Source organism: Microtus oregoni, unplaced genomic scaffold, assembly GCF_018167655.1.
Source record: "Microtus oregoni isolate MIOR12 unplaced genomic scaffold, Mior012 000021F_ref0000039, whole genome shotgun sequence".
Taxonomy (NCBI): domain Eukaryota; kingdom Metazoa; phylum Chordata; class Mammalia; order Rodentia; family Cricetidae; genus Microtus; species Microtus oregoni.
The window spans coordinates 31,350,441-31,372,978 of NW_024543080.1; the positions used below are offsets into that span (position 1 = coordinate 31,350,441).

The 22,538-nt window shown below is 37.0% G+C and overlaps 1 protein-coding gene across 1 annotated transcript in view; it reads right to left on the reverse strand.

Moving 5' to 3' along the window:
• The window catches only part of Dthd1 (death domain containing 1), a 62,380-nt gene that overhangs the window by 36,087 nt on the left and 3,755 nt on the right, over positions 1–22,538 (reverse strand). The window contains exons 3-7 of the mRNA XM_041671066.1: positions 19,496–19,826; positions 16,947–17,126; positions 15,139–15,389; positions 6,831–6,995; positions 3,070–3,359 (exon numbers count right to left, since the gene is read on the reverse strand). Coding sequence (XP_041527000.1) covers positions 3,070–3,359; positions 6,831–6,995; positions 15,139–15,389; positions 16,947–17,126; positions 19,496–19,826 — 1,217 coding nt within the window. The remainder of the gene's footprint in view (positions 1–3,069; positions 3,360–6,830; positions 6,996–15,138; positions 15,390–16,946; positions 17,127–19,495; positions 19,827–22,538) is intronic.

Sequence of the window (22,538 nt, forward strand, 5' to 3'; positions counted from 1 at the left end):
AGGTTAAAAAACATAAAAGGAATAATAGTATTTTTCATCTTCCTCTAACACATATAAAGAAGTAAAAATGAAAGTGACATTTTAAACTCACAAAGGACAGTTTTGACTGGTTGACCTTTGGAGAGTGTTTTCCCTTCTCACCATATAACACACATAGTCCTTAGTAGACAATTGAGACAATCACTATTGCAGAAATACTCGCCATGTTAAAAAATTATTTATCTTTTGCGAGTAACTGGAGTTTTCTTATAGCAATACATAATTATTCTCAGAAGCGAGGGTTACATGTCTTTTTTATGTCATAGGCAATACACACACGTGAAGAAGTGCTTTCCCTAGAAAAGTCAGATGAGGAAGCGAAAGTGCTAGTTATACCAGGAAACTAAGTATCCTGAAGCAGTGTCTCTGGGTGTTTTTTTTTTTTTATTCTTACCCACTACCCACAACTTCTACTTGAAGGTCTGCCATGGTCTTACAAAAATGGCTCAATTACAGAAATGACTCATTAACTGGTTTCTTCAACGTGTACAGTGGAGCTAATTCTTAACAGAGCTGTGGTCTAGCTTGTCATGTCGCCCCTCTGTGGAACACTCATCACAACTGATACAATCTTTGCAATGGTCCTAGGGATGGTCATTGTTCATCTCCTGGTACCGCTCCTCATGCCTTCTGATCCTAGGTGCTGGGGGTTGCATGGTGCCCCCAACCACACTGCCTCCTTCCAATGGGGGTCTTTATAGAGAAACTCACATTAAGTGAGTAAATAGAAAGTGGCATCTGTGGCAGGGGACACAAAAGAAAAGGTGAACATGTATGAAAATAAAATAAGCAGGAATGATGTGATGAGAAAGAATAAGGAAGACTTCCTCGAACATGACCACCGAGAAGATGAAATGGGAGTCATTAGGGTAGGAGAGAAGGCATCAGGGAGGAGATAAACGCAGAGGACACCTGCAGTTATCTCTTTCAGCTTCCTGGATTCTGATGAAGATAGGGATCAGCTCTTTGTGGAGAGTCCTAGATCCAGAAATTTCTAATGAGGATCCCAAAATAAACAAGAATCTCCTGGAAATGGACAATAGAAAGAATATGGATATCTTGCCTGCCTCCATTTCTTTGAATGACAATTAGATCATATTCATCCCTCATAGACAAGCTGGCATACACGCTGCCAGTCTTTCGATGTCTTAATTTAGCATGGGACCCGTGTCAGTGAAGACAAGTTCCCTGCCTGGGAAGACAGCATCTCAGTGCTGTTTAGCTGCCTCTTAGGTATTACAGAAAAATCCTTTGTACCATTAGTTAGGGTGGAGTATTTCTGAGCTCTGACTATCTCTCTTTAGAGAGTTTCCTTGAGTTTGCACTGTGGTTTCTGCTTTAGAAGTTAAGTAGGAAGGTGTCATTCACATCCTGCCTCTCTCCCCTCCTCCAATGACAGCGCTGCTGTATGTAAGAAGGGAAGAGACAGTTTAGACTTGGAGATGTTGGGTAATAATGAGTCTCACTTATCCTTGTGAGGGCTAGGGCTGGCTTCAAACTGCATTTTCTTTGTGAGCTACATACAACTACAATATAGGGTTTGGGGGCCCTTTTCTGAATGAGAGCTAGTAGGCACCATGGATTCAATGTTATGTATATTGATTTATAAATATACAACGATTACATTAAGTCAAGGATGTAACAAGCTTCCTGATTCAGAAATCTCCACAAAATTGGAAATTGAGTAGCTGATGAAAACAAATGCCCAGATGGCAAATCCTCTGAAGACCTTTCATTCTGTGCCTTTAGCTATTGCTTTGCTTCTCTTCTCTTTTCCTCTCTTTTCTTCTTTCATTTCCCATTTCACTGCCTTGTATCTTCTTCACCTCGCTAAGCACTCACTTCTCCCTCCTCTCCAGTACTTCCCATGGCCACCACCTCATTCTTTTTCCTCAGCACTGTCATAGCTTGTACATTCTCTACAGTCAATGAAAGATCGTGTTGTGAGGCTTAGAGGACCTCAGACGAGGAAGTCCCCTGAACTTCCATTTCAGTGAAGAGTATCTCCTGAGAATATGAACAAACCCTAAACCTGGGAATCAATAATTTCTAATTTGAATGAGGTTTATAACAGAAATAAAATTAACACTGGGTAAATGTGGGAATGAGAAAGACTGAGGAGTGTCTCACCCTCATTCAATATTCCTAAGCATCTTTTGTACCTCAGACCACTTTCCAAAAGCAGAACACACTTCTGAGAATATAATTTAAAGTAAGCAACATAAAACGTATTTTTATGTTTTATTTATGGGTCTACTGACCCATGCTGGATTCTTGAAGGATACATTAAAGACTATGTAGACAACTGTAGCTGCAATGGAAGCCCATACAGTTCAGAAGAGTAACAGAGAGATGCTCCTGGACTTGTGATGCTGTCGCTTTCTTATAAACGTAACAAATTGAAAATATCATGTCAAAACTGCATTTAATATACTTCAAATACTTAACGCCATGGCTTAGCAGCCCAATATATGACAGAATATTAGTTCTTTCTCCTTGAGACTGGGTGCCCTACTAAGAGCTGTGACGTCACAGACTATATCATTCCTGAAACCACTAAACTGGAGAAAGATCAAAACCCAGAATGTGTTATTTCTACTTGGATGTCTATTACTATCACTTATCATAAAGCCAACTTTTCTGTGTCAAATCATCATAAGTGAGAGGTCATCTGTCACATGACATGCTTCTCAACAGATTATTATTACTGTGTGTAAACATTCACATTACCGAGTGGAAGCAGGGAGCATTTAGAAGAGAAGCTGTCAGAGGGAAGAGGTGAGGCTAGCCGAAATTCATGGGGGCAATCACAAAGATGACTGTTTCTAAAAGAATGTCACTTACAATCTGTCTGTAAAAACACATGTGCCCCTGTGAAGAAAATGATTAGAGCCTAGATAGCTTAGTCTCTAAATGTTTCCCAAACTCTCCAAAAGGAAGTCTTTCTTAGTAATACAAGTCTAGGGTATTGCAGCTAAGGTTTGTGCTTTGTAGTCTTTAGAATATACAAGACAATTTCCTCATACTTACTTGAGCCAAATATGTTTCCAGTAAACCTTAAAAGAAGTTGTTCTCCTTCTCTTACTTGGAAATGTCTAGATGATTCTGGAAGTCCTCCAAACCCTTCCGAGCGCAAGCTCTTCAGTGCCAGATTTAACTCCTTAGAAGGTACCACTAAAATAACCACTCTATGTGGATTGTCCTTCTGGTGGGACAGAACAATGCAGGCCGTGGTGCTGAGGGAGGCTTCCTCTAAAGACTTCACAAAAGAAACCAAGTGGCTATTATCCGCTGAGGAAGACAGGTGGAGCACAATAAACCTGTGCGAAGGGAAAGAGGCAAGACTCAAGGGGAATAAGAAGCATTGAAATACCACAGACCCAAGAAAAAAGTTACTTTTCTTAACTTAAAGCAAGAATTCTGATGATCTAATACCTATATTAACGGGGGACTTTAGTGAAATCCCAGACAGTCAAGAAACTAGTTCAGATCAGCTAAGTTCTTTGTTGTTTTTGTCTGTCTGTGTTTCGTGCACGTTGTTTGTGTGGGTGTGTACATCTGTGTGGGCACATGGATGTGCATTCATGTGGAGGTCAGAGATCAATGTTAGATATTAGTTATCTCTCCATCCATTTCCACCTTATTATTTGAGATATAATATCTCATAGAGTGTCTTGGTGAACCTAAGAGAGTTCATCAGGTCCCCTAGCCTTGCTGGCCAATGAGTTCCAAAGATCTGCCTGTCTCCACTCTCCTCAATCCTGGAGTTGCAGATGTGAGCTGTCATGCTAAGGTGTTTGAATGCCGGGGGACTGAAATGAGGTCCTATTGCTTGCATGGCAGTTACTCTACTGACTGAGACCTCTCCCTAGGTCTCAAGCTAAATTCAAAACCATGCTCTTGACTACTGTTGAGTGGTTTGTTCCTGCACTGTAGCCCAGCTAGCCATGAACTCACAACCGTCCTTCCTCAGGCTGATGAGATTACAAGTCAAAATTACCTACCCCTTCTAAAACATAGCCTTAAAGTAATAATCCTGTATCAGCTGAGTTCTAAAAGTGGTCCCTTGTTTTCATTATAGAGTCATGCAACCCACATCGTCTCAATCAATGACTACTGCATTTATAAATATAAATATAAGGGAGCTGAGAAACTTTATTGCTTAGTATGTTGCAGTCTTAACACCACAGCACAAGCTGTTACCCATATCTCTATGGTGATGGTGGTATGAAAAAACTATTGCCCTGCCAAGTGTATGACATTTCAGCAATATAGTTATGTGCAGTACCTGATACTGGATGATAACAATAAGCAACTATATCACTTCATTTTGAATTTAATATATTGTCTTATTAGTTTATATTGTACTCCTATCTACATAAGGTTTGCCATCCACAAGGGGCTCAGAAAAAGGCACTGCTATCATAAGAGATGACAGTTCCAGCTATGTTGTTGCCCCGGAAGACCTTTTAGTGGACAAAGTAAAAAGGTAAACGGCAGTATTTGGGTGACTCTGATGCTATGTAGTCCTAGAATAATGTCAATTTGTGTCTTAAACTTTAACAACAAAATTTAATTAAATAAATCTATATGGATTGGTTTATATCAGTAATTCCAGCAGTAAGGAGGTAGAGGCAGGAGAATTTCTATGAATGTGTAAATAGAAAGTTCCAGAGTGTACAGGGCAAGCTAGCAAGATCCTGTATCAAACAATACAAAGTAAATGAATGAATACCAATTTAAAATGAAAATGTGCAGAGAATGAAGAGGGTAGATGAAGGCATATAGAGATTTCTCAGTGGTTAAGATCACATTCTGTGCTAGTATAGGACACAAGTTAGATTCCTAGCACTGATGTCAGGATGCTCAAAACCACCAGTACTCTCAGCCTCAAAAAATCACACACAATCTTCTGGACTTCATAGATCCCTAAACTCTTAAAACAATAAAAGAAAACAATGTAAGGAAAACAGTTTTATATAGCCAAACAGTATCTTTCTGTTTTAAGCTAATTGATAGTATAAACAATCCAAAATTCTAACATTTGAAATATATGAAATAATCAAATAATAGTAAGCAATATTGTTTATGATTGAAGAAAATTATAATACATCTAGTCTCACCAATGTCACAGTGTTTTTAAATCATGCACAGTGTAGACTGGCTTCCTGGGTTAAGATTCAGTGTTCACTGATATTCCCAGAACCATGCTCTGTCCTGCCAGCTCCATTGCACTATATAGGTACACTTTTAAAAACATCTTTTATCCTATTATTTTTACTATGCTGAAAGTCGTTTGATAAACAAGCTATTTTACGTTTAAATCAGCTGCAACCATACACGCTTAGATTTATTACAGACTAGGCCACTCAGGTTTGTGTGAGTATGCTGTATTCTGTATAAGAATGTGCAGTTGGCAAGGTTTGAAATTTTCATTATTCAATAATTAAACAGGGTAAGGCACTTACACTCTGTTGCAGAGTATCAAAGTAATGCTTCAAAACACGGAAGCAAACTATGGTCAAAAAAATCTATTTCTGTAACACATGTAGGTGGGGATGAAATACTAATCTTCAATCCTGTGGTGTGAGAATTTTTGTGATGGGTCATGTTTTGAGATTAATTTTTGTCCCACCCTACATCTTATCCTCAAATAGCAACATTTTATGTTACTACAGAAGTATATAAATTAAGGTAAAGTCATTAGGATGACCCCAACTCAGTATTATTACTGTGCTTCAAGGAGGAGTTTTTAACATAACAGAAGCATGCAGAAAACACTGTGTGAGGAGGAAGAGGGCCATTTGTAAGCCAAGGACAGGCTTCCAGTAGATTCTTCTCTTGAAGTTCTCAAAGGGAGCTAACCCTATAAAGATTCTGATTTGGAGACACTGAGCCTCTAGAACTGTAAGATAATAGATTTGTGACATTTTGTTACAGCACTCTTGGGAAGCTGATATAGTCTTGGATCCCAGAATGGGACAAGTTAACCATTGTTTGTTCTCCAGAGAACAGAAGCCCTCTTCCAGAGCAGCCTTCTCTCACAGACAAGGACTGTCAGGTGTAACTTTCAAAGCAAACCACTGTGGTATTCCAGAGCTCCCCTGAAGCACCAGGCTGGAGGAAATCCAACCCAAACCAGCTTTCCCATCATCCTCCATGGTTTCCTCTTCTTTCATTCCCTCATATGATCTTCCAGAGAGGCCTTCCTCAACCAGTCACTTGCCCTCTCATCTCACACTGTGTTTCTTCAGAATTTGGCCTGAGATAATCATAGAGGTAAGGTCGTCATTACGAAAGAAAACCTATCTTTAGGCATGTATGTGATTGCCTTTCCTCATGAGTGTTTACTCCTCATGTACCTTAAAACCGTCTAAAACGCTCCTTTAATGGGCCGTCTAGAAAACATGGAAATGAGAAAGCTAAATGAACTGAAATAACAAATTCAGGTTATATCTACATAGTTATGAGATGAGCATAATACGAACAGTTAATTACTATCCTGTGGAATTTAAGAAATGAAGGTGCTGTTTTGAAACTATTTTGGTGTTAAGAGAAACCTATAAAAATAAACCTATGCTGCAAGTCGTTTCAAAAGTTCTAGTTAAACTATCAGGAGCAAAATCACCGTAGATCCGTGTCAATTGTGGTTTCCTTTTTAAGTGCACTCCAAAAGACAGCTTGTATTTCTATCTGAGTAATAAAAATATAATCCTTGGATTCCATTCCTACCCATTAATTACAGGCTGGAATAGAGTGTCATCGCCTCTGAATGTTTCCTATGGTCTTACCTCTCTAAGTGTTCACATAATTCAAAAGATACCAAGCCATTCTGGACAGTTCTCACCACAACATCATCAATCCCAAACCAACCACTGTCTCTGCTTCTGAATCCTAGTAGTTTCAAGCTTTCACAGGCATTGTTACCAGGTTTTCTGAGGGAGGCACTCTTGGTCCTACAAAATGATAACAAAAATGGGTAAAAGTTTACATAGCACAAATCACACTTAAAACATCTACTTTTCCTGAAGCGACTAAGCCAGTAATAACCCATCATGAGTATGCTATGTATTACTAATTACTTCTGACTTCAAGAATAGAAAGATGGGATGGTTATAGCTGTTGCTTACTGAAGTATCCATATATTATCATAGTATTATCTCTTTACAGCATGGACCATCAGGGTGGTACAAAGAAGGCAGAATGAGTGAGTTAGGAGCAAATATAATATTCAAGGATATTTGCAAGGTAAATTGCTTGTATGAAGAATAGATTTTTAGAATGAAATACATTGTACTAATGGTAGAAAGAGGATTAAAAGGGGACTCTTAGAAACGTAAAAAACCCAGAGATGAAGTGTGGATGCTTTAGAGATACACAAGAATGATTTATAACATGCTGGGTAAAACCATAGACTCCAGCTGGGCGGTGGTGGCGCACGCCTTTAATCCCAGCACTCGGGAGGCAGAGGCAGGTGGATCTCTGAAAGTTCGAGGCCAGCCTGGTCTACAAAGAGCTAGTTCCGGGACAGGCACCAAAGCTACAGAGAAACCCTGTCTTGAAAAAACCAAAAACAAAACAAAACAAAACCATAGACTCCAACACTATTTCTTCTCCTGGCTGGGACAGAAGTCTCTTATAATGAGACTGTCATTTGTTATCATGTATGGTCATTTGGTTATCACATTAAAAGAATACTGTCTTTATGACAGGATTACATATGCAGGAATTGATACTTATGAAGCAGTCATTGAAAGTGTTAAGTGGTATTAATATCCCCATACCACTTTTTACAGCTAGCCAATACACAATCTTAAATGCTTTTCATGTTTATCGAATATGTCCTTCCCAAAGACTGACAGCTTTAAGTACTGCATGATACTGTTTGCCAACTAGAGATCATTCAACAGACCAGTTTCTAAGAGTCAGGTAACATGATTTCCTTTCTTTGGCATTTGGCTATGTAGGAATGCAGAGACTGTGGCTTATCCTTTTGCTTTGGTTTCAATGCTCTGGACTAAGGAAATTAATTAAATATGTCAATATTAAGAAGAACCTCTAGATGTTAGGGGAATAAGGAAAACAATCAATGTGAAAGAGACATGGAGTCTTCAGAGATTAAATAAGAGGTCTTTCAATGAATTGTTTTCTTCCATTCATTTAGGTAGCATCTGTTCTTCACAGTCAAAGATGAAATCCATTGATACTAGATAATTATTGAGGAAAATATCCTGCAACATGCTGGGAGACAGAAGCAATCTAGCTAGCTACTAAAATCAAGATTTCTTTCTGTCTCTGTCTCTGTGCGTTGGTGTGATGTGGTGGTGGTGGTGGTGGTGGTGGTGGTGGTGGTGGTGGTGGTGGTGATGGTGGTGGTGGTGTGTGTGTGTATAAGTAGAATTATAAAACTTACCTCAGTTTCACAGACCAATATGTCCCATGATTCAGAAACAAAGAATTGGTCTGAACCTAAATTATCTTGAAAATCCTCTATTGGTTTTTCAGGACTTAGACAGAATAGTATAAAAATTAGGAAAATTGGCTATCGGACATTAGAATATAATCACAGATATAGTAGTTTTTTTTTTAATCCCTGAAGCTGAAAATTAATTCACATAGAAGGATATACTCACATTGAATCATTCTAGAAATCAATTCCAGCTGGGTGGTGGTGGCGCACGCCTTTAATCCCAGCACTCAGGAGGCAGAGGCAGGCGGATCTCTGAGAGTTCGAGGCCAGCCTGGTCTACAAGAGCTAGTTCCAGAGCCGGGCGGCGGTGGCGCACGCCTTTAATCCCAGCACTCGGGAGGCAGAGGCAGGCGGATCTCTGTGAGTTCGAGGCCAGCCTGGTCTACAAGAGCTAGTTCCAGGACAGGAACCAAAAGCTACAGAGAAACCCTGTCTCGAAAAATCAAAAAAAAAAAAAAAGAGCTAGTTCCAGGACCAGCACCAAAGCTACAGAGAAACCCTGTCTCGAACTCTTCCCCCCCAAAAAAGAAAACAATTCTATTAAATACATTGCTGTTCTACAGCTAGGATGGCAGCAAAATACTGTTTATTCTATGTTTAAGTACATGCATTATAAGCGAGAAGCAGCCTTTCATAGCCATGCAATGAGATAGAAAGATTTGTTGTATAAGTATGACGAGATACAAAGGATTGTTGAGAGTTTCGTTATCTCTTCATAACATAGGCTGGCCTGTACTGTATGTTCCTTCTGGATCCAGTGATGAGTTTCTGACATATTTGGGATAGGCAGCCATACATATAAATGAAGGAAATTCCTATCTTTCTCTAACTTGAGTTATGAAGATGTAGTAGGTATCATCTGTATGAGGTAAAAATATGTCAGGAAATATAACTGTCTGAAGAAAGAACACAAACGAGATACTATGTTTTATTACCAGCACACAAAACATAAATAAAGGTACAGTACTTTTTGATTAAAGACTTTGTTTTTCTGTGATTTAAAAAGAGTCCTTAATAGCCAAGGCTAATAGCATATTCCTGTACTCTTAGTACTGGGGAGGCTGAGGTAGGAGAGAGGAGAATATGAGGCCAGTAGAGCTGCACAGCAGATACTAGAAGAGCTATATAACAAGAGTCTGTCTCAAAAACACAAGAAAAAAACAGCCCTGAATTATCAATCAGAATGTGCAGAAATAGACACAAAGTATCTTTAAGTCAAATAACCACATGGTATATCCAATATCTCCCAGGATTAACAGCTCTCTAACTAGACTATGCCCTTAACCACTTATGCACTATAAGTGAACTTTGAATAATAATGTTGCCTAGCAATGACAGGTACTTGGTTGAGATCAAAAAATGACAACATTCTGATGTTAAGGCATTCTCCAAAATATACGAACAAGGACTGAAGAGATAGTTCAGTTAGCACAACATGGAAAATGAGCATGGGAATTCTGTCCCCCAGGACCTATGACAATGACAGGTAGGTAGATATGACCGCTTTTTTTATAATCCCACTGATCAGGAGGTGGACATAAAGAATCCTTGAAGCAAAGTGATTGGACAGGCTAGTTGATTCAGTCTGTTCCACATTCAGTCAACCATGTTGGTACCCTGTTAGTCAACAAAGTGAAGAGTAATCGAGGAAGATACCCAACATCAGCTTAGGATCTCCACACGCGTGTCTAGTTGTATACACACTCTTACAGCTGCACTTAGGAAAAAAATAAAATAAATAAAATATATGCCATTTTCTAAAAATGGTTTATTTAAAAATGTTCATCTCTTCCCCAAACAGAATCAGGCTCTTTGAAGACACTGACTAAAATAAATATGTTACTAATGTCTAAGAAAACATGTACTGCATGCAATTACATCATCAAATTCTCATATCACATTTGACTTTGTGGTTTACATAATGTATGAGCCTTTAAATGTGAATGTCATTAACATTTTAGAATCTACTTTTTCTCAGAAAGCTAATTTAATTATTAAAGTCCTGATTTTTACAAAGAACTTCTTTACTCAAAAATTGAAAACAATTCTCATTTTAAATTATGCATGTTATGATGGAACTGTTTTAAAAAGAAGTGTTTCATGACTATTACTTTTGTTAACTTGACACAAGATAGAGTTACCCAGGAAGAGAAACCTCAAATGCAAAGATGTTTCCATCAGATTGTCTGTAGGCAAGTCTGCACGGAGTTTTCTTGATTCATGTTTGACATGCAATAGACCACTGTGGGTGATGCCACCCTTGGGAAATTGGTCCTGGGTTGTATACAAGAACATGCTGCACAAGTTATGGAGAGGAAGAAAGCAGCACTCCTTGATGGGCTCTATTTCAGTTACTGCCCAGTTTTTCTTCAGTAATGATGCACTATGATGTGGAAGTATAAGCCAGATAAACTCTTTTCTCCCTGGGTTGTTTTTGGTCACAATGTTCATCACAGTAATAGGAACACTAACACAGAAAGTAAATGGACCAGGAATGTGTGCAAGTCATATTGGCTAGGGTGTATGACATACTGAGGAAATTCTGGTGGTCTATTTTCTACATAGTTTTGTATTTAGTTTGAAAATTGGTGATGATTTTCTGGGTCAAAATGTGCACTCTGAGTTTAATATTTGTTTACCAGTATAATCCCTATGGATTTCAATTCAATGATTGATAATGAGAGTTAAGCTTTATTTTTTTTTCCTTTTCCTGATTCAACTATTCTGTTTAAATGATCAAGTCATAAACTTTTGGGGTCTTGCTTAATTGGCAATGTTCTTAGTTTCATTTACACTTATCAAGGACTCCATAATCTAATCTACTACATGTCTGTTCGTGATAGCTGAGGATTCCTCATGATCTGTCAACATTAGAACAACCAGCAGCTCATTCCTCTACTCCAAGCATTATTTTTCAAAAATATAAAAAACACTCTTCAAGGTTAAGTTCACATATAAGTCATGTACCATTCCCTGAGACTGTGCTCCCAAAGACACTGAATGCTAAGCATTAACATAAACATTTATTTTTTTCAAAAGTGAAATTATGCACATTGCCAACCTGTCTTAATTTTCAGCATGATCTACCCATTCAAATCCCATTCTTTGTGTGTTTTTTCTTCCCAGTAGGCTTCCCAATATCTAATTTAACAAAGAAGAAATATTTCCACAATGCTGTACTTCATGGAAAAAGCATGGTGGTGATTCCAATTTTTATTCAGAAGTCTCTTGTTTCTAACCTGACTATTTATCTACCCATCCCCAAGGCAATGAATACCGCATGCCAAGGAGTATACAAATGAGGTAATATTTGTTAAGATTCTTTTGGGTAAAGAAAGAAAGAAATACACTTTACCAAACTATAAAATGAAGCAATTAATATGAATGCATGTTTATTAGTGGAGCAAATAGAGAAAGTAGAAAAATTCTATATAGAAGAAAAATCATCTTTTCCTATTTTTCTCTTCATCTTAACTTTCTTTTTCTATATTACCAGTGAGCGTAGCTTTTGAAGCAACAGAAAATTTACGTTTTATGTTAAAATGTGAACAAACCAAGAAATTGTTGTTGCTGTTTCGTGAGTCCAAAGCTCTTCTCATACCAATGGCCATGCATTCAGAGGAAAACCTCAGCTTACTTAGGGTTAAAAGTTTCCTTACCGCAGTGACACTAACATGGAAATCTCCTATTGAGTTGATGTGGACAGAAAGGTAATCCCTAGACACTAGATTGATTTTGCTTGGACAATCTGCCAAGGAGTTGGATGATAGATGCGCAGCCCAGGGTACATTGTCTCAAGCCCAGCAGTCACCTATTACTACATGTTTGTCAATTTTCCTTAATTCCTTAAATACTACATAAAGACATTCAGAAGAGTGTCCCTTTATAAAACATTCTGTTTATAGTCACTTCAATATTTTATTTCTGTGAGTGGAAAGACATACTACTAAAGAGTGTTCAAATGGGGGGTTTCTCCTTGATTTTTCCAAACAGGCTTTGCAACTCCTAGGAACTTACTACTCTTGAATGCAATAGTATATGACATATTTGAAGACTTTACAAAACAATAGCTTCAGGTTGAACCAATGGAAAAAATTTTATTTACTCCATAGCTGACCAAGCCAATGATTCATGAAGATTGTGTCATTATTATGATATATGGGACTTTCCTGTATGGCTCAGACAATACTAGCACCTAAGGTAAAACAGCATGTGTTATGTTTCTATGTAAACATTACCATTTCTTTCTGAAGTTGATTCTCTAAATGATTTTATATTTAATACATATAACACAGAATGATAAGTAACAAATTGGAATGGGTAATCTGAGGATCTTTCCTCAATAAAGCAAACTGGTTAGATGATAATAAATATGATTTTTAAATATAATATTTTGGCTTTCATAAGACAAGGAACTCTAAAAAAATTCCCCAAATTTTCTACAATAAAAATATGTGTAAGGTCAGAGTTAGAGCAGAAGAAACAATCAGAGTGGAATGAAGGGATTTCCATATGGACAAACACCCTTCCAATAACCAAGACAGAGGAGGCAGCAGCAGTAAGCAATATTTGAATAAGCAGAATATAAGTTCTCCATCCGTGGGATCACAGGCACACTGGGAAGATGAACTTGAAGGCTTAGCATATTGAAACTTTTGAAAATAGTCCATTTGAAGTAGGAGTTGGATCTCAACAGAGACAGAAATAAATGCCATGTGAGGAAATTGGCTCCATTTCATGCCAGCAGAAATACTATGGTACACATCCAGGCATTCAAGTTCCCAAATAAAGATATAGAGCCATGACTGACAGTTTACAAAAGAAATGGCCCCAGATAGGAATTCTCAAGACTAAGGTGTAAGCAGCAAGGAACTATTAAGAATCTAGGAAATTTTAATAGGTGACAAACAGAGAATTTAGAAGAAGATATTATAAATGATAATTCAAATATCATCTGAAGAGTATATTTTACAGGTCAGAATATTTTTAACCATGGGGTGTTTTGAACTGGAATGGGAAAAATTATATGTCACATTGCCATATCTATCTATCTATCTATCTATCTATCTATCTATCTATCTATCTACCTACCTATATACCTTCAGCTGCTGAAGTTGAGTAACAAAATTGATGTCTATTTCTACATTCTCTATCATTTGTCTTACAGTAAAGAATGTTTATTTTCTCTTCTCGTCACAAACCAACATAGTGTTGCCCAAGCTTCTGAAGCTGCAAACATAATAGGAACAAGAATATAAATCTTAACCCAAACAAATGATGGCAAGTCGATGGAAAGGAAGCATGTGGGCTCAGTTCATGACTGCATCATTCACTAGTTAGCAGACTTGCAATGGTTCTTCATGTCACTACCCCTACGTCTCACATTTATGCGATAATGCAGGCAACAATATACAAAACAAATATGCTGCAGAAGGACTCTTGGGTAGTAGTAGCTATTACTCCTGTTTTTCAAGACATGTCCTTTCGTGTTTAATGGGAGTATCCACTTTTGCTTTCTCTGTTATCAAAGAAAATTAATGCTAAATTAAAAAAATATAAATTAAGATCAGGTTTAAGGTCCTACAATATATTCTATTTGTTAGACTTTCATTTTTGTTTATGTTGACTGGTGAGTTAATATATATAATATTTGAATAAAGTCAAATATATATATATATGACTTTATTCATAAATATGTTGTTTGATTATATAACTTGGGAAAAGGAATACACTTGTAAATAGATATAAATTCAAATTTAATTAATAAATAAATAAATTAATTTTGAGACAGGATTTCTCTGTTTAGCTCTGGCTGTCCTGGAACTTGCTCTGTATACCAGGCTGGCTTTGAATTCACAGAGATACTCTTTCATCTGACATAAACCCTGGGATTAAAAGCATGCATCACCACCACCCAGAAATTTTAATTTATTTTTAAAAGATCAAATTTATCTTATTTGATCATTGAATGAAAAAATTATAAGTGCTATGTTGCATTCTCATAATTAACCATATCATAAATTCTTAAAAGGTTTAATCTTGTATCTATATTATTAAAAAGCACCAGTTTTTCACAACCTGCATGAGATTGAACAAGGCGCCACTGAATGTGGATGTCAGCTGTGTGGCTCGGGCAGTTTGTGGGGCCACTACGAGTGGAATTAGGATTTATCCCTAGTGCATGAACTGGCTCTTTGGAGCCCATTCCCTATGGAGGGATATCTTGTTTAGCCTAGAGTCAGGGCGAGGGGCTTGGTCCTGCCTCAAGTGATGTGACAGATTTTGTTGATTCCCCAAGGGAAGCCTCACCCTCTCTAGAGTGGATGGGGGTGGGTAGAAGGTAGGGGGAGTGAGAGGACTGGAGGGAGAGTGAACTGGGATTGGTATGTAAAATAAGATTGTTTTAAAACTAAAAAAAAAAATTAAATGAAAAAAAGCATAATATTCTCACATGACACAGTTTTGAGTCCATGAAAACTGAAACTCTTTCCTATTGTGGGTCAACGATGAGAACATTCTTCACACTATTTTCCTCAGATATGTAAATATAAGCCATCTGATTATAGTTAATCATGGAAGGTTCTTTGTCTCCCGTAAGAATCGTTAGCAATAGGAGGTCTCTGCCTCACCTGTTGAAGTATGAAGGTGTTGGCACGCTTCTGTGCATTGCGGCACTCTCTGGTCTCCTGTGATCTTGTTCGGATTCAAGATTCTTTTTTTCAGGGAGAGGGGAACACGGCAGGAACACTGTGACTGGTTTCTGAAAAGGATGAGTGGATGGATGCTGGACGTGAATAAGAGGACTTGTGGACTGTACTGAATAGGAAGAATCTTGATGTGCTTTTAAATACGACACCAGAGAAGAATCGACTGGCTGAATCTAAACAAAAAGGAAGGAAAAAGATGCCCGTGGATATACCCTCAAACACAGATATACATTCAGAAGATGCAAGTATTAGTATGGTCCTACAACAATTTTCTGTAAATTTAAGGGAATACATTGTCATGTGTTTCTCTGTACATTCTTGCCTAGAAATGAAACTCTTTATGTAAAAGCACACAATTGAGTAAAATCTCTTAAAATGTTGCTTCCTATTCACACATGCATGCACACGCACACACACACACATACACACACAAACTCATGCATGGACTCATACATACACTCACACACATGTATACACACTCACAAACACAAAATACATGGGTTTAATTATGCATATATATGTTTGTGTATGTATGTGTTTTAGAAACACACTTAACTATAAACATCATGATCAAGAAAATAAAAATGACATTTCATGTCATTTTTTAATTATCACTATTCTTAGATCATGTGAACAACAAAAGTTGAAGAAAAGCTACCATAGCTCAAAGTTTGCAGAAACTATTTTCAAAGAAAATATTGCAATCAGGCTTTCTTCCCAATCTTTCTCCTTATTTTTTGTGATAGGAACTGGGAGAAATAGAAAAGAGAGAATGGGGAAAACAAAGCTGGAATGAGAAGGAATATCATTGGAGAATAAAATCTTCTGGGATGTATAGTGTTATAGTATTACATATTATGAATATAGTGTTTGTGTACATTAAATCATTGTTTCAAAAAAATCTGATTTTTTTTAGTAGATAGAACCCAAAAATCTAGGTAATAACCATTTAAACAGACTAGTACCTTCTTTTTTAATTTCTTTTTTTGAATTTATTAGATTTTTTAAAAAAAATACCAATCCAAGTTCCCATTCCCTCCCCTCCTCTCATTCCCTCCACATCCCTCTCACCCCACCCCATCTAATCCTCAGAGAAGGTAAGGCACATTGCTTTGTGGAAGGTCCAAGGCCCTCCCTACTACATCTAGGCTGAGCAAGGTACACTTCCAAAGAGAACAGGATCCCAAAAAGGCAGTACATGCAGTAGGAATAAATCCTGGTGCCACTGCCAGTGGTCCCTCAGTCTGCCCCAGCCATGCAACTGTCAACCACATTCGGAGGGACTAGTTTGGTCCTATGCTTGTTCCTTTCCAGTCCAGCTGGAGTTGGTCAGCTCCTATTAGCTCAGGTAAACTGTTTCAGTGGGTGAAACCATCATGGTCAGCCAGTAGCTTCTTATCTTTCTCTATTGATTCATTTGGAAATCTGGATTTATAGAAGTGCCCCCAAATTTGTCAGTAGTTGTTTTATAGGTATTCATCAAATATTTGCCAACAAATATTAACTAGTAATACATAAAACTATTTTGAAAAGCCTTGCAAAGAGAAGCAGAGATGTGCTGTCAGATGTGGTAAAAATGTTGACCGTGTCATTCAACTCATCATAGATGAGCCCAAGTACAAGAGAAGTTGAGCTTTATGGCTACAGGAGAAACCTGCATCCTCTGCATCTTTAGGACCATGCTTGGCCCACTAGACAGGATATAATTAATTTCCCTTTTTACTTTTTACCTTTAGTTGTACAAGCACTGGAGAGCTGAAAACTCCTGCAGGATAACTGAAGGATACTCGGGCATCCACAGTTGACTTCAAAGTGAGCCCTTTTTTTGTTACAGTGAAAGACTGTTTCTTTAAACACGACACCACTGAAAACATACCCAACTTGTAAATGTTCACGGCAGCACAAGCTCCCTATATGGAGTAAAAAAACACTTTCCTCAAGCAAGCAGTAAGCATTATTTTTGGGAAATACATATATAACACATATTCTGTTGGCTGTCAAAACAAACAAAATATGTGTATGCTACCCATAAAATCCCCCATGGTGTGAAGGAATCTCATTCACTGAGTGTGGATGGCCCTCTCCTGAGGCAAAAGATAAGTAGATGTTAAGACTTTCTTAAGCTTGGTCTTTTCAACAGAGAAATGAGAAAGGAATGAATTTGTTTTGTAACAAGTTAAATCTTCATATAATAGGTAGCCATAACAGCTTCACAAGTTTTAGTTACTTCTGGAATCTTAGTCATTTTGGTTAGAATGATTTTCTTTTCTTTTCTTTCTTTTTTTTTTTTTTTTTGGACAGAACAAATTTTATTTGTAGATCTTGTCTAGAACTTCCTATGGTATTTTACAGAATTCTAAGGAAAAGATTTTAACACTTGAGCATTTTACTCTAACATTGCGCAAATGTGTTGTTGGAAAAATTCTTACTTCTGACAGATCACAGCATCTTCAGATGCCATAATAAATTTATTGTCTCTATTTCTTTCTGCAGTTGAAACAGACAACTGTAGAGTATCACACTGCTCCTTTCTTGTGTATCTATATTCAAATAAATAATCGTATATCTAACCACGCACTCATCAGTTTTTATCATGCAAAATGGAACTGAGTCCATTAAAGAAATGAAATGATCTATGTATATAATGATCTGTGTATATAATGACCAATGCTTTAAACAAGGAGGCAAACTAAGAAGCAATTTTCTCTCTTCATGCTTCTCACAATACCAGCTAGTCTCCACCCAGCATGAGTGGATAAGAGCGCATGCACACACACAAACATTTCAGGGTTCTTCACAATGGAAAATAATCTATCATTTGAAAGCTGACTAAGGGAAACATTTCCCAATCTCACGGTTGGGAAAATTCTGAGCACAATGATCTGTCTTCAGTGGCCAGAGGGAAAGTAGTCAGAAGAAAAGGTCTCCTGGGAACAAGTGGTGGTTGCTGAGCACTGAGGCAACATTTGGCAGAAACTGGGGAAACTAAAAAGGCTTTTGGGAATTAGAGCGTTTAAATGTCATAGGACCCACATAAAACTTTGGAAGGAATCCAGAATTCAAATGTTCCCGATCTAAAATTAGCAGTAACTCTCATTAGATTACTATGTAAAGAAAAGTACAGTTTTTGGTAGACAATGATCCTCTTAATTTTTCTTGTGTCTTGATTATTCATTTACAAAACATCGTTTGAGCCCATCTGGGAATGGCTCTTGTACTGTGAGCCGTTTCTAAAGTACTTGTTATAAAGGACACATAGACTTGCCAAGATTAAGAAGTCTACTCTAGAGCAATGCTAATCAGACTCCCATATTCATAGGCAGCTAGTCTAAATCTAATAAGATGAATACGAATAATGAGAACAGATGTGGCTTTCTTATCTAACTATATAACCTAGATTTGATTTGTAAACAAACCATAAGGACAGAATATATTATTTGCATAGAAAAAGATTAACACCGTAATTAGTTAAAAATAAATTCAGTAGCCTACAGAAAACCCTTAACTTGAGTCCTCATCAACTCTCTAATACTAAATGTAGCAATTCTGGGTTCTGTCTCAGCAACATTTTAATTTTTGACATAGATATCCTTAATAATATTACAATAAAATCCATTTCAAATGGTGAAAATGTATTAACAGCTCACAGCGGTTTGTTTATTTAATTTTTGCCATATTACCAGGCAGGCATTACTATAATATTTTCAAATAGAAAAATTGGGTCACAGAGAGGTGTCTTGATCCAGCTTAGTTCCACTGCAGCCAAATGTGGAAACCAGATTTCTTCCTTTACTGCCCACAAATAACTACCAAATATAGATTTTTCAATGTTTAGACTAATCCCATTTATAAATTTAATAAATTAATCGAACCATGCACATACACAGTGGCTCCATTTTATATATGTTCTTCCAACCTGTGAATAATAAAAAGCAAAACTATAACATCTTAAGATTCTAATGCAGTTGTCAAACATGTTACATATGTTTATGAAGTTGGTATAAACCATGAAGTTAATTAATTAAACTATGATGTTGGTTGCTTTTTAGGAGACAAAATTAATATTTCTTGAGTGAGTGCTAGGCCCATTCTCTATTACTGTAATTTCTCCTGTTTGGAATTCATAGACGGTATTTAGGAAACAAATCATGAATGTTCTAACACAAATGTGTCCACACTTATACAATGGAAGAATCATTATTACACTACAACAGAATATTTTGAATTATAAGAAGAAAAGAAAAACAACAAGTGCAGTTGTCGTTCAGGCCCTACTGACCTTACAACCACCCCTCATTCCTTCCAGTGAATTTGGAGTTAGGTAGCTTGACTGAAAGGTTGTGTCAGACATTTTCACCATTATGTCTCTGTAATTTCCCTTGTAGTTTGCCTTGAATGGAATCGCAATGCATATTGGGAATGGAATTTTCTTTTCCTTATCGGAGCATTCAACAGTGACGACATTGCTGACCAACTCTTCGTTATCACTCACTATAAAGGAACTCATGCCATTCACTATGTGGCAGTCAACCTGCTGCAGGACATGCAATGGGGCGGTGATGTAACAAGACACTTGAGGGTCAGCTCCATCACTCAGCACGTCAAGATACCTGCAGGGAAAAAAAGGTGAGCTTCATTTTTAACTATTGTATTCATGCACTTTATACGCAACTGTACAAAATCACAATGTTTGATGCACATTGCTTGATGTGAACTTTAGCCCTTCCATTTTTTTATCTTTGCACTCAAATACCACAATTTCCTCTAATATGGCGTGAAAATGATAATCTACTTCACAGGAAAGCTTTGTGTTAAATGTGTTATTCTACAGTAATTATACAGAACCCTTACATTGTAAGGAACCCTTACATTGTAAGGAACCCTTACATTGTAAGGAAGCTATCTATACTGTATTGACTATATTGGCTAAGAAGATAAGCCATAATTGCTATTGACTAATTTTATTATTAGAGTTATTGCTTTCTTCCTCACTATTATTTTTTCTATAATAAAGTGAAAAATAAATAATGTTTTTAAAGAAATGAATGTAACTGTGGAGAGCGATGCCCTTAGTCCTCTAATATTGCAAGAATGGATTCTTTTTCTGATGATTTGAAAGTGAAAAACAGATGAGAGAGAAGTCCCAGCAGTCATCCAGTTTTACTGAAAGCAAAAGTACACATACACGTGCATGCACCCAAACCCCAGAGAGGGGGAAGGAGAGAGAGAGAGGAAGTCAGACAGAGAAAGACAAAAGGAGAGACAGAGAGATAAAGACACACAGAGAGAGGATTAAAAACAGTGCAGAACGTATTCATACTCTATATGATTAGGGGTGGGGTGGATTCACTTTCTTCCTAAGAACTGGCTAGTTTGGCTTATTGACGGACCCTGAATAACCCAGACAAAGAAGAAAAGCTACCTGCTCCCTTTCACAGGTTCGCCTTTGACTCCCCACCTCTCCTGGGAGATTTGAAAATTCTGAACAGTTCCTTTTGTAGGGAAAAAGGTAAGCAAGTCCTTGACTTGGAGAGGAAGAGGAATGAGGAAGTTGCTTATCTTAAATGCTTATGTCTAAAGTTCACTTATGTACCTAAAATCTCTTATTTATTTGCCTGTCTTCTTGCCTACCAGGGATCTGTATGACTCCTACTGCCTCAAGAAGAAGTAATGAAGATGAAGTACAGGAATTTTCCAGGTACACTAGATAAAATAGTGATATTTATTTAATTTTTTGCACATTAGTCCTATTAAATAGGAATAGATTATTTCTAATCCTCAGATTATCATTTGAAAAGTTTATTGTAACTATTTTATTTTCCTCAACATCATCTTTGCAAAGATTTTTAGAGTCTTATTAATTTGAATTCAAATTTGAGAGCAGGCATCTCCTATTTGTTTGCCTATAAATATCACAACTGCTCAGAATTGTCAGTAGTTTAATGCTTTCTGTTGGTAAGATTTGAACTACAAAGTTTTATCTTAATTTGTATAGCTTCCGTGTCAAGTACTACTATCTTAACTACTTTACAGATAGAAAAACTGAGGCTGAAATTTTTAACTTACTACAAATCTCATATGTTCAGTTTTAGGACTAATAGTCAACTCCATGCATTTTTAGTGTGGAAGTAAAAGCTCTCAAATATTGTCATGCCTTTTTCAAATCTTTCCTAAGTACTGACTACTCTATCCATTGCAACTTGACACTAATATCTAATCTACGATCTTGGGAAGTTTGAATGAGATATATTATTTTAAGCCTCTTTAATACTAATGGATATTCAATAACGATTTGATCTCTTTGTTAATATCATCAACTTGGAGTTCTCTTCTTGATGATATTTATTTCACATTAGAGAAATAATGAGAACAAAGGCAATGTTGAAGATAAATGCCAGGATCTATGTCATCACAGCATTATTTTTTTTCAGTTATACACTAATAAAGTTTTAGCTGCTTTTTGTTTACTGCTAGTACAACTTGAAGTTTACTATTAAATACAACTTACATTCTCATAAAGAAATGTAATACAACATTTAACTCATAGAGGTTGTTTATTGACGTAAGCAATTCTGAACTTAGAAAAAGATCTCCAGCATGCTGATCTGCTTAACGTTTTTGTTAGAGATAATGATAATTGAGAAAAAGCATTATTCAGCAGAAGATTCAGTGAACCAGCTTCATATAAGTTCAGAAATGCTCTCTTCTGTATCACAGAAACAATCTCAGTGTAGCCAGCCTGTATGAGGTGTGGTTCCCGAATAACAGATAAAAATGTAAAGGAGATATGTAAGTAAATACATTCTCCATAGTCCTAAACAAATGTGACTAGTTTTGTTATTAAATAGATTACACTGGTTTACTTTTCCCCTTTGTTTACACATAAGTACAGCTACCTCCAAAGGATGGGGCTTATGGAAAACTAAAGGTTGGAAAAAGTTCCCAAGCAAGGTTTTGTTTATCACATATACTTTTATGTGGTGTGTGATGGCTTAGTAGCCTGGGAACTGCAATGAAGAGTCATCTTCGCAAATATGCAAGCCAAGCACATTTGGTTCAATGCCACAAAGGAAGTCGCTAACCAGGGAACACCTAAAGGAGGTGTTAGAGGGAGTGGTGCAGGCACTGACTCACTAGCTGGTGTTTTGAGTCATTTCTCAATGGGAGGAAACGAAACATCAATGTTTTTCTCAAATGAAATGGGCAACCACATATTGACAATTTTAGAGGTTGTTTGTCAGGGGCAATAATTCTTGCAAACCATGCAGGTCTGTATGCATTGAGAGATTCATCTTTAGAACTCATTAAATTCTCTTTGCTGT